The sequence below is a fragment of the Columba livia genome, chromosome 4 (assembly GCF_036013475.1).
Source record: "Columba livia isolate bColLiv1 breed racing homer chromosome 4, bColLiv1.pat.W.v2, whole genome shotgun sequence".
NCBI classification, from domain to species: Eukaryota; Metazoa; Chordata; class Aves; order Columbiformes; family Columbidae; genus Columba; species Columba livia.
In genome coordinates, this window is record NC_088605.1 from 39,322,918 (window position 1) to 39,340,513 (window position 17,596).

Consider the following 17,596-nt stretch of genomic DNA (forward strand, 5'->3'; position numbering starts at 1 on the left):
CTTCTGTGCAACAATAACCTACATAAATCTTGACATACGTAGATTTATCTTATCTACTAGTTCAGCTCATCTATGTGTTACTAAAGGGAACCAAGAAGCATCAGCGAAGTTCAGATATGCTACTAGAAAGATACTTTTACTACTAACTGCAAAAATTTTACATCAGCAAAGATTTTCAGATGTGTTCTTTCAATGCTAGTCCATTATCAAAAATTCTGTAGAATGCATTTGGAGCACAAACACTGCTTTATTATTTATGTTGGTTCCATGGTTCTAACATACCTTTTAATAAATTTTAATAAATTTTTAATAAAATACTCTATTTTTCAGCCACCATAAAGTACTTTCAAGACTACATGCTTTTTGTTCTCACCAAAATAATCCTAACACAATAACAGTGTTTTAAGCATTCCCAAGCAAAACACAGACTCTGATTTCAAGATGTCTACTCTCTGAAATTAATACCATTAACAGATTAACGACTCAGTGGAATTACTGTTTTAAAAAGTGAGATTTTTTTATTCTCCAAAGAAATGAGAAATTACGATTCAAGTATTTCATATTTCCTGAAGAATGCAATCTTAAAAAGTAAGTTTACCATAAAAAAGAAAAATGCTGTGTAAAAGAGATCACCATTATCATCCAATTTTAACAGTTTTTAAATTAGCACTAATGTTTATCAGGTAAAACTTTTTAAATTATAGTATATATGTTAACTGAAAATGAACTGACTTCCTATAGAAATATTTCAAATACTGCTGAGCAAAGTAATTTATTTTCCAGAGTTTCACAATTTCAGTGGAAAATTTTGTCAAACATGTATTGATTTAGAAAATGACAGTACTTGCACACATCAACTCCAGTTGTCAGCCTCCCCCAAAGACACTGCACCTATCTGCATACTTTAAATGAAAGCAGCCACTATGTGGACAGTAAGTGTATTTTTCAGGTAGTTTGAATGGCAGAATAAAGTGTCCAAAGAACACATTGACTTTCATTAAAGACTGGAATACTAGGAAATCCAGAAAGACCTGGAAATTAATCCTAAAATCCATATTAAAAAATTTTAGTAGATTTAAGACAGACAGATATGCAGTTCCACCACTTTCAGTCAAGTAAGGATTTTCTCCAAGATCTAACTCAAAGACAACACTGTAACATAGTTGATATCAATCAACATTATGTTATCCTTTTAATTATCACAGAATCATAGAAAAACTGCTAAAGGTAAATGTATTACTGCAGAGTGTTAGTATCAGATCATATTCTGATTAAGGAATTAAAACTCACAACAACAATCAGTGGGAAACTAAAAAAAAAAAGGGTGCAACTACTGGGTCTTTTTAAAACAAAGGTGTTACTTGCAATTTGCAGTTTGTTTCCATCAGGACCATTTTTTGCCCTTATGGTATTTTATAAAATAACTGATGTGAATTTTGCAGTAACAAGATAGATTTGAATGGTAAATTAAGACAGGTCATTTGACTTAGATAACTCAGTTCTGTGTACATTGTAAAATGGCTTGCTTGAAAAGTTTGTTAGTATAAACATATGCAGTCCTAGAAGAAAAACCTTCCAAGAAGGTTGACAGTTTTGCCTATGGGATTGAGGGCAGAAAACTAAAACAGCCTACCTAAAATTACTGTGCCAGATTTATTTTTCCCTTTGGCTTTGATCACATTAATTTCCATGAAAGTGTTATATGGTTATGTATATTCAACATCATGCACGTACTGATAAGAGGATAAATATTTAAGGATGCTAAGAGCACATTATTTGAATAGTTTTCCACTCTTTTCATTATATTTTTCCTCACTTTCATCCTTACCTCCATACTTGTGTTTCCTCAGATAACCAAATAACACAGTAGGATTTTTAATGTTTAATGTTTGAGGAAGCATTCATTCACTTTGCTTAGAAACACATTGAGTAGTACTTGAGGTACAGCTGCCTATAAATTCAATTGCTCTAGTTATGAAACCTCATGCTACCTCCTTCTTCCTCAGCTTCCCTTGTTCAGTTACCTGACTGATGTAGCCTCCTCATCAATGGCTGGTGAGTGACCATTTACAGAACTGGAGGCTTAAATGTTCAGTGTTTGATGCTGTATTCCCCAAAGTTTTCTGAGAGATCCTGATCAGTTTTCTTAGCTCAGATACATGCTCGTATCTCTAGGTATGTGCCAGGCTACATCGTCAGCATGTGGTGCAGTGTAACTGCAGGCACCTGCACATCCTGTCACACATCCTAACCAAACAAATCCAGGTCTTCAAGGTCCTTCAGAGGGCAGATATGGGATTATTCCTGGCTTTAGAGACTGACAAGACGAGGGTGGTGAATTCAAGCAGCTTGCCCATTTCACAGCCAGGACCAGAATCCAGAAATAGATGGGAATGTTGTCCCTCTTGTTCTTACACTACGCATTCTCAACATACTTGTGCAACATGCCAACCCTTCTCTTAAGAGCTTTAAAAGACAGTGGCTTTCAGTGATTAGGACTATTCTGCCTATATTACTAATCTTCTTTAGTCAATCTCACAGGACCTCTTCCCAATACTTTCTTGGAGGCAGACACTTCATCTCACTACTGACTTCCACAGTGACACCATTTTGATCTTGGTTATGGTTTCTAGCTACAATGTAATAATTGCAGGAGTATCTGAATCAGACGTACACGCTGTACTGATACACCCATTCTCTTCCCTCCTAATAAGTCTGAGGATATAATTAATACACAAGTAACTTGTAAGGATACCTCCTTCACCCCTAAGCATACACAATGCCACAAGTAACCACTTGCAATCAGTCAGAAAAGCTCACACAGAACAAGGGAAAAGCCTAGCTTACCATTACTCATATGGCAAGTGAAATATTAAACCAAAATCAATCGCTTCTGCAGTATAATCCTCTTTCATTCTTCTACCATTATAAAGGCAAACTGGGAAGTTGAAGTCCATTGTGTTCTCCAGGTGGACTTTTTTTTTTTTTTAAAGTGTGTAATTAACATTTTTTATTTTTAAATCATGTACTTGCCATAAACACTTAAAAACGCAGAACTTTTCAGAGTTCAGTCAAGTTCAGTCTTCTGGTTTAATTTTTCAGAATGAATAATTGGCTGCCGTCAAAAGAGATTATTTTAAGATCTTGGAAAGCAAGGTCATTTATTTCAAAAGTGCAGTATTCAAATGCCTGAATCAACAAGTTGGGAGGGGGCAAAGGGGTGAAGAAACAACTGTACATATCTAGGACTCACGGCAGGAATATTACTTAAGGGGAAGAAGAACATAATTGAAACTTGAAAGGCACTCCTACTCAGCATAAGCATTTTCTGCTTAACCTTCATAGAACAGTACAGATTGACCTTCAGAAAAAGTATTACAGATGCTTTCCTAAAGGTGTATCTTTTCTTGCATTTAAAGATTACATACTTAGGTGAAGCACACCAGCACTTTTTTATGGAACAATGCTAATAATAGGTTCAGTAGCTGAGGTTATGAGAATAACAATTTCTTAGCGTAAATGTTAATAGATTACTGAAAACCCATTGTTTAGTAAACAAATCTCAGAACAATTTCTGTGCTAATTCTGAAAATGATATACAAACGTTTTGGTAGAAATAACTAGGAAGAAAATAATCATGATAAGCAACTACCAGAAAAATATTTTATAGGCAGATTTGTGTATGCCTGAAAAAACTGGCATCAAATGATGAATTTGCTGATGAATCAGATACAATGATATTTTCAAGACTATCACTATGAATCAAAAGTTATGAACCTTGAATTATGCTTTCAAATCTTTGATCAATCTCATCTTCCTATGATACTTCAGAACTTAATATCTAATATTTCTTATTAAAGAATAATACTACATCATTAAATGTGTCCCATAGAGACTTTCAGATTAGATTTTTAAAAACAGAGGACTTCTCTACCAAGGCATTAGTTGTTTCTAAATTAATTTTCAAAGCAGTAAGTACCTTTCCACTATCTCTGGCCAAAAAAATCTCCTTTGTTTCTCTCTTCCATTATTAGATACATTACTCAGCACTAATGATATCTGTGATCCAAGTATGTAGCTTATTACTGTTCTGGAAAACTGGAAAAAAAAAAAAAAATCCCCAGAAAACGGCTACCATGAAATCAAAACTTCTTTACAAAAAAGGTAAGGTACATTTTTTGTAATGATTTGTATAGTGAAAAATGTTAAATACACATAAATGACAAAGCAGAAGTTTCTATGAGCTTTGTATTTGGCATGCTGTTCCTACAATTTGCTATCATATCCAGACATTTGGCTCCAGGAGTCCAAGACCTACAAAAATGATACACTGTCACACCCTTTAACTGGCTTTAAAACACTTAATACTGATATAGTTATTCCTTTGAGATACAGAATTCTTCTGCTGTGTTGAAGCAAGACTCAAACCCAAGTTTCTGAATAAAACAATTTTAGAGTCAAAGTTGCAGGGAAACTCTTAGAAGGTTAAAAGAATAGCAAGAGCTTCTTCTATTCCTGAAATACTGACCTGTCCAAGGAAAAACAAACAAACAAAAAAATTGACACAGAAACACCTGGAAGCTAATAAAATGTAACTTGAAAAGAGGACCGCTCATAAAAAGGAGTTACAATTACCCTTTGTTTTCACAACTGAGAATCCTAAAACTATTAGGATTTCTTTCATGTTTTAAGTCTCTAGCAGGTAGAAAGAAAGAAATAGCATCCTTTTACTTCAAGGTATAGGGATAGCTCTGTTTAACTCCTTGATGAGTTTTTAAGTAGGAAAAAAAGTCCTAAAACATTGTACACTATCTTAAGGAAAGATGCAGAACTGCAAAATTCTCTCTCTTCACAGCTTCTCTGTTAACAGGAACATGTAGAAATCTACTGCCTCTGTAGAAGAGCAAATGAAAGAAAATGGGCTTCTGAAATGATAAGAAAGGAGAGCGGGGCTGGCACCATTTCAGCCGCTTTACAGCAAAAGCTGATTCATAAAAGCAGCAATTTGTTTGACCCTGTGGATATGACAACAACAATATTTTATGCACATTAAGGGATGCCAATAGCAATGCCTTGGCCAGTTACCAGGCTCTGTGCCTTCTAGACACATCAACAACCTTGTAAACTGCCCTTTCTGATGGATAATAGCACAGGAGGAGTTAAAGGTCTTGCAGACATCCCTTTGCTGCATTTACGAAGCAAGGCAGCAGCCTACTACAGCAGTTACTGCATCATAAAGGTAGCCCATCTCCAATTTTCTCCCCTTACAAGTAGTACCAGAGAAAGAGCACAACAGAAAGATTTTCAACCTTTTTTTCCTCACTGACTGTGCCAGCATACACTCTCATAGCTTGAGCTGCCTTTTCAGATATGACCTTTTCTTTCCCTTTCTAAAGGAACTACAGCACCCACTGGGCTCCCAGCTACTGACAAGCCCTCTACAAAGCTACCAGGACAAAACATTTTCCAGTGAGGATTTACATAGTAATTGTCTTAGCATGTCAAAGTATTCAATTCACAGCAACAAGTTTCAGTCACACTGTGTTTCTGTTCCCATCTATCCTTGTCAACTGAGCCTGATAAAGTAGTGATAACTAGTAATTTCTGCTGCCATTTGACAAGGCTATAAAATTAGCTTGGGTGTGAGCTGATGGAGGGGAAAGCAATCTTTATTTTCACAGTGGCTCACAGCTGGGAAGCAAGTAGACATTACTGAGTACAGTCCTCAATAAATATCACAACACTTCTCCCTACTAGAACAAATAAACCTTCTCTGAAACATTATTGCTGATTTTGTGAAAAAGAAAGATTAAATTGTACAGTAGAAATAGTTTGCATTATTGCTATTAAATGCATGAACAAACATCTTGGAAACTAAACAGGTAAAGCCTTGTGTTCTTTATGTTGCCTTCCCTCAGTACGAGCTTCATCACAGCTGATAGAGCTGAAATAGGTGCTTGTTACTTTATGTCAAATTGCATCATTTGGTCTGTCACGGACAATCTCTCCAGTAGCAGGGCATATCTTCAGAGAAATCAAAGTCAGTGAGTTTGCCTCACTTAATCCTTCAAACCGAAAGGTTTCTCTAACCCAGTGAAGAAAATAAGAGGCAGATAAGTCCTATGACACAAAGCACGTTTATATTAGCAAAGCAAGTTAGCATCAGCAGGCATCCTAGTACTGTAATAATATTCCAGCTTAATCATTGCACTTTATTATCTATGAATTCCAAAATAGCAGCAGCAGCTCAGTTTATATAATATATACACATATACGCATACATACCTCCCCAACCACTGTTTTTTGAAAGAGATTACAGAAATATAAACGTACTCAAAATTAATTCACTAACACCAAGCACGCTAATTTGACTGTCTCTCAAAAGTCAGGATGACCTTAACATGATCAATAAAAAGCCTCTATTTTGATTCTAGGTTTGTTTTCCTGGCTAAAGGAAAAGAAACAGGATTAGAATCTCAGTCTTTGTCATCTCAAAGTGTGTTTTCAGCATGCTACTTCAGGAATAAACCAGCCCATGATGTTCAACTACCCTTTAATTTCTGTTTCAGAAATCCTAATTATCCTTTTATCACTGGGCCTTACATTCCAAAGCTATCTCACAGGCTTCTAGGAACCCTCTGGCATATGAACCAGTTCTGTGCCAGTTGTCAGACACCTCTCCCAATTGCCACGACGATTCAAAGATAACTGAGAGTGGCCTCAGAAGGACATCAGTTCCTTCAGTACACTCCATCAGGGCCCAGGGACTTACTACGTTCAATTTGTTTAAGATACTTCTGTGACCTACCTGTCTTCTCCACCTCCTTTCACATCAATATGTGACCATGCTCACACCTCTCTCAACATCATCTCCCAAAGACAATATATGAGATAAAATAACGGGTGCCACATCTAGGTCTGACCAGTGTCTGTAACACCAAAGCCAGGGCTGTTAGACGTGGGAGCAAACACTGTGAAAGCACTGCTGTCCGGCCTCATGGACCTCAGGTGCCAGCACGACACCACATCTGTGCCTGATATCACATCTCACAGCCAGCACAGCCTTTGGAAAACTAGAACTTGACAAGGTTATTCACAATTAAACCATGCAAAAGAGAAAGAAGTTGCTTTTTCATTCCAGCCTTGTTGCACATTTGCTGTCCTTATTACAGGAAGTATAACAGCTAATTTTGTTGCCAGTGAGAATGTATTGTGGGCACTTGCCCTGTTTTGTTAATGTAAGAGCTGAAATTTTATTTGCTTAGAAGCATCCAGTCTTATGCAATTCCCTTTAGATACATGCCTAATTGTATATATAGAGAAAAAAAAAAAACACACTTGGAAAGGAAGCAAGAATGGACATATAAGAAAAAGGAAGGTATACTGAGGCTTTAAAAAAACTATTAAATTAACAATGTACAGCATAATCACTCTCACCTGTGACCTACAAAGGTACAGATATCTAGAATGTTCCACATTTCTCACAGATCTTAGTGAAGTTACTTGTTACTTTCCACTTTTCGTACTGTATTATTTGAGAGTTGAAAGTTCTGACTTACACCATCGCCAAACGCGAAGAGACTTGGCTATCCCAGATGCACAGAACTGGCTGGTGGGTAAATATCTTTTAGTATTCCTGTCCCTATTAAGCGTAGATTTCACAGTTATGTTTACTGCAGCTTGCTGTTTTCTCAGCAGCATGGGAGGCTTTACTGGATTCTAGGTAACATACAAGGCATCTAAACACACAAGAACTACTTTCCTTCACTTGGATAAACAGCTTCCTTCTCTTATCAAACTCTTTTCAGTAAACAGAAATAGAACCATGAGGCTTGGACTCTCCTCACTGGCAGCTTGTTCCCCACCAAAGGGCAGAAGGAGACGCATAAAAAAAAGACACACAAACCACCCAGAAAGCACTTGGGAATTATTCCATGTTATTTGTTACTATCAATACATATCTTGCAGAGGAACTGACAGCAGGTATGACAGAGACAAAAGGCCACAAGTCTTCTTGAGGATAAAATATTACTGATCCTGCTTTGAGGAGCTGCGCTTTGAACTAGATGCCATGAAGCAACTGCAGAGAACAATCTGGGGAGGCTGAGAAACAGGGATTTTGCCTACCCTGTTTTGGACCACATGATTTTCCACTTTCACAACAATACTAACTACACAAAACACTTTGAAAAGCAGTCAAAATTAGAACCTCCACTTTCCTCACTACCCTACCTAAATCAAAATTTGAGTTTAACCAATTGTTCTGTGGCCAGATGAGGTTAAGGTAATATTATTAAAGAGCAGTACAAAGGAATGCAGCATGTACATGTGTATAAAGATATTGCTGATTTCCCAAAGTGAAAGAGAACCAGAAAAACTTTTTACTTTCTTAGCTAATAATAATAATAATAATAATAATAATAATAATAAAATCAATCCAAGCAACTAAATACTTCCATGGCCCTTATTAAATATTGTGAAGTTCAGCCACTTAAATTATATTAAAGAATTTTTCTTTTAGTGTCTTGAAGCAGGACATCCAAAGACCATCTTTAAGAACACAGAATGCTGAGGGAAATTATCAGACTCTATCTTGGAGTACTGAATTAAAGATGGGGTTTTAAATTGTATTTTTAAGGACAATAGACATAGCTTAAATTGTGACAAATGCTCCCTATTTATAAATATAAAGTAATTAAATACATTAAATGCAATAACTAAAAATTTTTAGAGGATTCAGATATGAACTACTGCATGATTGTATACCTATAACATTCATATAATATACCCCTTTTCCATATGAATCTAGTAATTCTAGTCTTCCTGCAAAGTTTGCTAAAACACACTTAAGGATTAACAGTAACTCTGCAACTATTCCAAAGACACAGACAAAAAAATCCCAAACAAATCCCTCTAAGGAAACCCATCGCATATTCATTTTAGCCTCTTTTAAAAATAAAAGGGACAGCACAACCACACTGAATTCAAATATTTTGAGAAAGAACCATTCAGGCATTCTCTCAGCTTCTGCTACTGATAAGGAGGGAGAGTTGGAGAATTTCATTTATGCAGAACAGGTAGAGTGAAATTTGCTTTTTTTATTATTAAAAAGAAAATCTCAGTAGTGTTCAGGACAAAGATGATCTCGCAGCCTTTAGCTAAACACCTGTATTCCATTGAATATGAAAATGCATTTCTTCTGAGGCCTTTGAAAAATTTAACATATGAGAAAAACGAGCAGGGCTCAGACTTCTGAAAAGGAAGCTGCTGGGAGTGACAGTGAAAGGCCACCACTTCACACTGCAATGGCAAGACCAACAGTCAACACTTGGAACCACCGACTCCAGCCCATAAGGGCTAAAAACCACACACCACAAAAATCAAGTTGAGCGTCCAATGTAAGCATTAAGAATTTCAGCACAAAATGAATCTATGTTGTATTGCAGCATACAGAAAGCGGCATGGGGTGGGCGAAAATTAAAAATAAACACACTATTCTTGTAGGTTTTGAAATAATTTTTTGTATTGGTATAAAACTTCTAATTTGTAAATAGTAATTCCATTGCCAGCTCTCAATACTACCTAAAACTCATAATGTTGCCTTAGACTTCATGTGACCAGAACTCTTGTTTTTACTAAATCAGTCCTGAAACTCCATGAACTGAGATGATAATCCTATTTCAGATTTTTACTTGGAATTAAAGTTGGTTTTTTGTTTGGTTAGGTATTTTGGTTGGTTGGTTGGTTTGGTTTTTAATCTTGAAGATAGGGGGTGATTATAGGCAAAGAACAGAGGATTAGCTAATATCACTTGGCAAGAGCACCCACTGTGAGAAGAATTTTGCGTAAGAGTGAAACAGAAACAAAACATCAGAGACATCTCAGAAATAAAAAAACATATTCTTCAAGTGTAGCTATGACAGACAGAATACAACATAGGAGATAGAGGAACACAACAGAAACATATTTAAGACACAGGGAAGTTGTTAAGTCAGCCTTAAAACAGAAGATAACTGTTTCATTTCTCTGGGGATTTTTACAGCACATACATTTTAATGTCTTAAAAAGGAAAGAAGCATCAATCTGAATACATCTTGCTGAAGTGCTTTTAAGATATCACACTTAAAGGAAAAACAAGAATATTTAAAAAAAAGAAAGAAAACCTGAATTTCTCATAGCTTAATCATCTAAACATTTTTTTAGTTGCACCCAGTTCCTTCCCAGAAGATATATTTTGCAAATCCTGAGCCCAATTTCCAAAGAGACCAAGGAGAAACTTCATTTGGATCAAAAAGAGCAAGCTTTGGTTATCTGCTATCTTTGCATACTTCCCAGAAAGCCAAATGCTTAGAATTGGGACTCAAAATTTCTTCAATCTAAGACTTTAGAATAAAGTATTTTCAATGAAGCTATTTCAGAGAACTATAGAAATTTTGTTTGTTGTATTTGAAGGTTCTTTTTGTGATTTTTTTTCTACTGATGGATATAAAACTATTCTATTTGGTTCTTTAAAACAAAACCTAGACAAGAGTTTTGCAAGAATAGTCTTCAGCACAGACAAGCCCCTGTGCAAATAGTATAGACTAAACAGAGACAGAAGAACAAAACTTCAAAGTCTTTAACAATAGTATCCCGCACAAACATGCAAAAGAAGAGAATTAAAAGCTGAAGGGCAGCTAGACGCTCCAGAGCAAAAGCCCTCTGTAACACTCAGAAGCTGACCAAAGTAGATCTTGCCTCCTATACATCACTTGAATTACCTACTCTCACTTTATTTCAGTAAGAACCCTGTCTTCTGGCACAGAAGTTATACAGTTTTCTCTGAAAGCAACCTTATGGGGTATGAGCTACTCCACATTTCACACATGCTTCTGAAGAGAGGAGACATGGCCCAAGTGAGGTGCAGTCTGAGACTGGCCTGCATTCTTTTCAACACACAGCAGCCAAGAGATGGGTTTGTTTCAGCCAGTACGTCAGAACACACTGTCAGACTTCTGGGCATCCTGGAAGTTCAAGACTTAGACTTGCTCCAAGATGTAACCACCAGAAGTACAGAGCCCAGCTTTGTTACTTTTATCAGTGCACTACTTAGTACACAAATTTAGCGCAAGAACATATTTTATCTTTACATTTGGAAGTGACACAGTCAATTAACTAATGGACTACTTGCCCTACAAGTGTTTAACATAAGGAAGGTTGGAAGGATATGATGGAAGTCAGTTTACTCAGGACACTACTAAAACATCAACTATACAAGATTTCACTGGCCAGCACAAGAACCCAGCTGGATTGGAACATGAAAATGATGCAGATACCTAAGGATTCAAGTTTCCCTAACAACACACTTAGGGGAAAGTCACTAATGTATTTGTGCAGGGGGAAAGGGGCAGAGAAAGGCTGGTGTAACACTGACTTGTTCCCGATATGTCATTTCTGACAGCACATCGCTCACATTGCTTCTGGGGACACGCATGGAAATGTCATCAACTGTGCGGACAGTAGCAAGTGAGAAACAAACTGTCAGAAGAACAACTTGCAAAAATACAAAGGAAGGATCACCATTTCAGCATTTTTTTTTTGTACTTAGTAACTGTCCCCTGCAGTTTTGCTAATAGAGAAGGCTGCTTGATGAGCATACTTATAATGTCAACAACATAATTTATCACAGCTTTGATGCTGTACAGCTGTGCATTAGATTTCAAACTTCTTGTAAGCACTATTTCTATAAATAATTTCAGGTACTTTGGCAAAGTACGAGGCAAAGCAGATGAAACATACAGCTTATTTTTAAAAAGTTTCTTCTTTTGACTTAATTCTATGCAAACAACGCTAATGTATACAAATTAACAGATAAACAGTGATTTCTCACAACAATACAAAATGGCAATTAAATAAGTTACATCTCCAACTAAAGATTTTTTTGTTAATTCAGCCACTGTGAATTATATTTTCTTAATCTTACTATGCAAATATTTATACACTGTTCATTCTTTGAAAAGGACAGTTCTACATTTGATAGAATAAGGCATTAGTTGCCATGATATTTCTTTTTCTCTGCACCCAGAACTTCTGTCAAGCTCTCAAGTTCTGTTTAGTTCTCTGAAGAATTTCAAACTAATTCACACAGCAAAATTGTATAGGTTAAGAAATAAGCAGATATCTTAACTTGAAACACCACATAATACAGGGAATTGTATCTGAAGGAAAATACACACCTAGTCACGGAGACAATTAGTTTTGTCACAAACCTGTACCTTACCCCATATACTAACTGCTTAACACCCAATTAAAAGAGAGAAAAAACACCATGTAAAGAGACAAACTAAATCATCCCTCCCTTTAGAACTCAGAATGACTATAAAGGTCTAGATTCTGAAGCCTAGAATGACATACATGCCCTTTCCTGTTACAGATAGGAAGCTTTACTCTTCCTATAACGGAACCAAAACCTACACAACATGGAAAGACAGTTATGTTTGCTGAGAACCGCATCATAATTCTTAGCTAAGTGATTATTTTCCAGAATAACCTTTATCCTATTTCTCTGTAGGATATTACTGCTATTAAGAAACAACACCAGCATTCAATCCCGCCCAAAAATTCTGCATATACATTTCATCATTGCTCATTCTGTTTTCACCTAATTCTACACTGCATAAATCAGCTGTAGTTCCAGCACCTGATAAGCTGCAGCTCTTGGATTGTTTTCACTTCCCACGGAACAAAACCAAAATAAAATTTTTGAAGACACTGATCCAAATATTTAGCCAAATTTTTTATGGAACTTGTCACCCTGTCCTCCAGCCCAAAGATCTGCAACTATTACCCAATGAGAATCTGAAAAACTATGTGAAATGTGATTTATCACTGCCTAACAAATCACTGCCCAGAAATGCCATGAAAATCATTCTGTAATTAAGACACCTTTTATCGTCTAAATACGCTACTAAGATAAGAGGTTAGTTTAAAAGACAATGGAGCAAATGATTTAACAACAGTGATAAATTTTCCATTTGAAATGGTCACTTATTTTTTTGGTTGAGGGCTCAATATTTGACCTTTGAAGAAAACAGATTCTTCAGAAGTATACAAAGACAAAAACTTAAAATCAAGTAGTCCAGGAAAAAAAAATACATACTTTGGATGTCGGATGTCTGGCAGGGATCGCTCCAGTGCTATGTTGTTGCTAACAAATATATTGAAGCCATTTTCCCTATAAGCAGAATCATCATGGTCTTCCTCAGTAAGAGGGTACGGCTTTCCATGTTCACCTTTCCCTACAACGAAACAAAACAATTATTTTCCTCAAACTGATAGCACAGAGTGGACCACAAAGGCAAAAAGAACAGTTTGACTAGAGTTCAGTTGGTACATTGGGTCTGGAACATCTCTGAAGAATTTTTGGCAATGTTTTTAGCGACACTCTTGTTACTTTTAATACAAAAATAACAAAGTAGGTACAAAGAATGGGACTCAGAAGTCCCTCTGAATTCACCTGGTCCATCTAGCCTTCCTTCTGGAGACACAATCAGCTTAAAGCCTTTTATACATAAAGATGTGTATCGTAAATTAAGCTAAGACCTTTTTGCATCAGAATCAAGCTTTCATGGCAAAACCAAGAACAAATGGATCAGTTCCAGCAATACTCCTTTTGATTGATACAAGGAACCTGATTACTCAGTTACTCTACATTTGAGCAAGCAGAGCACTCCTCCCCACTCACCATTAAGAACAAATAAACAAACAAAAAAACCCCACAACAAACCACAACAGAACTTTAGCATCGAAGTTTACAGTGCCCAGCATTCCAGAACACATGGTAAGGAAACCAAATGTTTTGCTCAGGGCTCCTTGAGCACCCTTGCACTCCAAGTCACCAGCCAGATACAGTCAGTGTTTCTAATGTCTCAGCACTACTGACTTGGTTTCAGAAACTGGAGACTTTCATTCTCTAAAGAAATCATCTGCTTGTTCCCTGGCAAAGCACAGACTTTCTATTCCAACTTTTTATTCCCAAGTTAGTTCTCATCGTCAGTACTTGGCTTGCTTAGTACCTACCTCAGGCAACTATACCTCTATCTCTTCCAGTCAGAGAGCAGAGAACAAACAAAAACACTTCAAAGAAAATGAGAACATAAATCCTTCACTTCTTCTCAACTGTTTTTAATCCTTCTCATTCTCGCAAAGGGTGAACTCTTCAGAGTTTCTAAGCACTTCTCACCTACTCAAGTTCTCAAGAAGATACACTTTTCTCTACATCTAATTGATCAGTTTACAACCTCTCTGTCCCTCTCCCTCAGAGCCCACTCATAAGAAAATACCTCATTTTACCTGAGCTCTTTTAGAGAAATTAACCAACTTTCCAGCTGGATTTGATAAGTGACCAAGGCCACCTGATCCTCAGCTAATCATGAACAGCTGCAGGAGAGGATGAACAGGAAAGCAACTGCAAGCTGAAACATCCAGCGGTATCCTTAGAGCCTCTATCAATGCTCTATGTCATATTGCACACACACACAAAACATTAAAAGCATAGAATATGCAATTAAAAATGCCATAGTTATTCAATTTTAGAAGTTTTTAGAAATAAAATATTTTTTATTTCAAACTTTGTGCATATAATTATAATTTCATTTAAATTCTTAATTTAAATAATTAATGTTACTTACAAGGGAAAAAAGTATTATGAAGCACTCTTTGTTTATGCCTCATTACTAACAGGTATCTTGTAATTTTTATTTTCAAACAGATGTACATAACACACAAATATGCTACAAAATCTGAGACTAAGTTTTTATGTGAATCTTTATGATTTCATACTACATATGGGAATTATATTATTAAAGGAGCAGCTGATGAGTCAGAGTACTACTTAAAATTCAATAGTACAATTGTATCAAATCTGTTTCATGATACAGTGACAATAAGCTACTGTCATTCAACCTCCAAGACATAGAAATTTTAGCCTCTCTCACACATATTCTAAGTAGACCCAAAGTAACTAATTTGCTTTAATTAAGAGAGATTTATCCAGGTAGTTACTAATATAATGGAAATTCCAGAATAAATGACCTATATGATAACATATTGCTACTTGATGTTTTTACAACATAGTTTTCTGTATATTCCAGCTATTCACCCTGTAAAAAGAAAGGCGGATTCTTTCCCTTGTTTTTCTTAAAAGAGATTAATATTTTTTGTAGGACTACAGTTTCTCCATATTGTCCCTTGCTAGTGAAACTGAAGATAAGTACTTTTAAAATAGTCTTCTGTTCCTCCACGCTGACTATGGAGCACTCTCACTGTGCATAAGCCAAGATAATAGATACTATGGCTATTATCTAGAGTGACTCAGGAACACGCTGAACTTTCTCATATTGTGCTACAGAAGTACTTGACCAATTGCAGTATATAAATTGCTTTTGCACTTACACAGTAAGTTGGGCCATGAAGTGCACACTAGTTGTGAAGCACAACTCTTTCCTAACACTGTACTAAAATAAACAGAACATTAACAAAAGCTTGTAGGCTTTAAAATAAAATGGATGTTTCTCCCAGCTTTCTTGTTTGTGTGCTCTCTCTCACCCTGAAGCTTCTCCTGATTAGCTAGGAATGAGGTGGACATCTACCAGACCCAGCTGAAAACAATTGGTTAATTTGTCTGAAGGAGCTCAGGTCATAAGAGACCATATGGGTGACTGTGAGAAGACAGAGAGCTTAGAAGAAAACTATTTAAAAAAAGAGATACAATACTTCTGGATGATCAGTAGGCCTGGAGGGTTCTCTGTACAGAAAATTGCTGTGTATGAGTCTCCTCAGCATTACGTATTATCATAAGCACATTAAAACACTCCCCTGCTACTGCTTTTCTTTCCTAGATAGCTGACAGTAATTGCCATCACTCCAGGCTGGTTTGGAGCTGGACTATCCAGAAGTTTACCTAAAATGCCAGGGTGACAAGGGGGAAATTTCACAATGCAAGAGGAGAAAAATTCTGGTGCAAAAGAGCATGAAGGAGTTTAATGTCCCATTACTGGCTACAGAAGGCTACTTTAAACCTATCAATAGACAGATATAAGACCTCCTATACTGTTTGTTCTACCTGAGGGCAAAAGAGCCATTCAGAAAGTGTGTCAGGGCTATAAAGTATTGTAGAGAACAGAGAGAGTGAAAAAGCCAGATGGTGAATTTTTTGTCTCTTTGGGCTTAAAAGGGGGCTCACCCAAATGCGATACGTGACACCAACCTAGAACTAAGACTTGATACTAACTCTCTCTGAGGCTGGTTAACAATTGCAGCGTAAATGACCCCAGAAACTAAGAAAAATTGTGTTTTAGTTCAGTTACCTGAATTTTTATTTTTCAAGGAGGGAGCAAAGGAGGGGAAGAACCCAGAAGTATGAGAATGACATAAATATATTCAACCTGAGGCTCAAAAATCCCATCAGAGTGCTCCACTGGATAGGAATCCTAACAGTACTGTTTAATTCATACAGTGCTGTCAAACCTTTGTGATTACAGAGTTATTACACTGATTTTTAACTCAGTACTCAATGTAAGCAACATCTTGAAAATATCTTAGTAATATCTTAGTTTTTTTTTTTTTTTCTTAAAACACTATGATGATTTTGGAGTTAACATCTCTACATTGCTTAGTGTTATGTTATTGTAAGGGTTTTAACATACAATCTCAAAATGCTTCTACATACATACTCAGCTAAAAAGTCAGTAAAGAAAGATATTACAGACATCCAGCTAAAGTACTGGCTTGGCCAAATATCAGATGCTCTGTAAGGTTTTTTAGCCCCACTCAAGGATGTTACTGTTTCCTAGGAAACAAAACACTCTATACCTAACCCTAAAGGTCTTAAGTTTTATGCCTGACAACTTAAGATACTTCAAGGACACCTCAGTTAAAGCACCTTCTGCTTATATTAAATACAGATACAGCAAGCAGAAAGAGAATAAACCCTCTTGTTCGGTAGATGGCATGAAGAGGATTAGGGTGAGACAAATAAAAAAATATTTTGTCTGCCCAGTACAAGTGTGTAACAGCAGAATAATGGCTCTGGATCAGCCATGTTGATACAGTTGACAGGTATGATAAAGACAACAGGGGTATTGTTGGCAAAATATATCAGCTGTAAAATAATTTGAACATGCAACAGGAGTTTTGCACCATTTCTGCATGCAATGGATAGGGGACCTTGCTTAAAACAACAAAACACATTGCAATAGGGTTTCTCGGGTTTTGTTTTGGGGGGCTGTTTTTATAATTCAGATGAACATTATTTATAATTCAATAGGCATGGTAAAAAAGACTGGCTTTGCCATATAAGTTAAAGGAAGTTAAGCAATTGCTTAACTGCTTAACGCAGGAAATTAAGCAGATGAAGAACATAAGCCACTCAGTGTCTGTGGGCAAGAACTGTGTCCAAATCTGAATTATTTACTATTTATACTCACTGCTATTAGTTTACTCAGGCAAGAATTCACAGCCACAGCAAGTCAAAACTATAATTCATAAAAATGTTTAAGCACACTCTTTAATTCAAGCTTTCAAGCGTCCCTTAATCCAATAACATTTGTATTAGGGA

The 17,596-nt window shown here is 36.3% G+C and overlaps 1 protein-coding gene across 2 annotated transcripts in view; it reads right to left on the bottom strand.

The window, feature by feature from the left end:
- The window catches only part of GALNTL6 (polypeptide N-acetylgalactosaminyltransferase like 6), a 457,687-nt gene that overhangs the window by 257,171 nt on the left and 182,920 nt on the right, over positions 1-17,596 (bottom strand). For both annotated transcript variants that reach the window (XM_065061335.1, XM_065061334.1), the window contains exon 3: positions 13,139-13,277. In XM_065061335.1, coding sequence (XP_064917407.1) covers positions 13,139-13,277 — 139 coding nt within the window. The remainder of the gene's footprint in view (positions 1-13,138; positions 13,278-17,596) is intronic.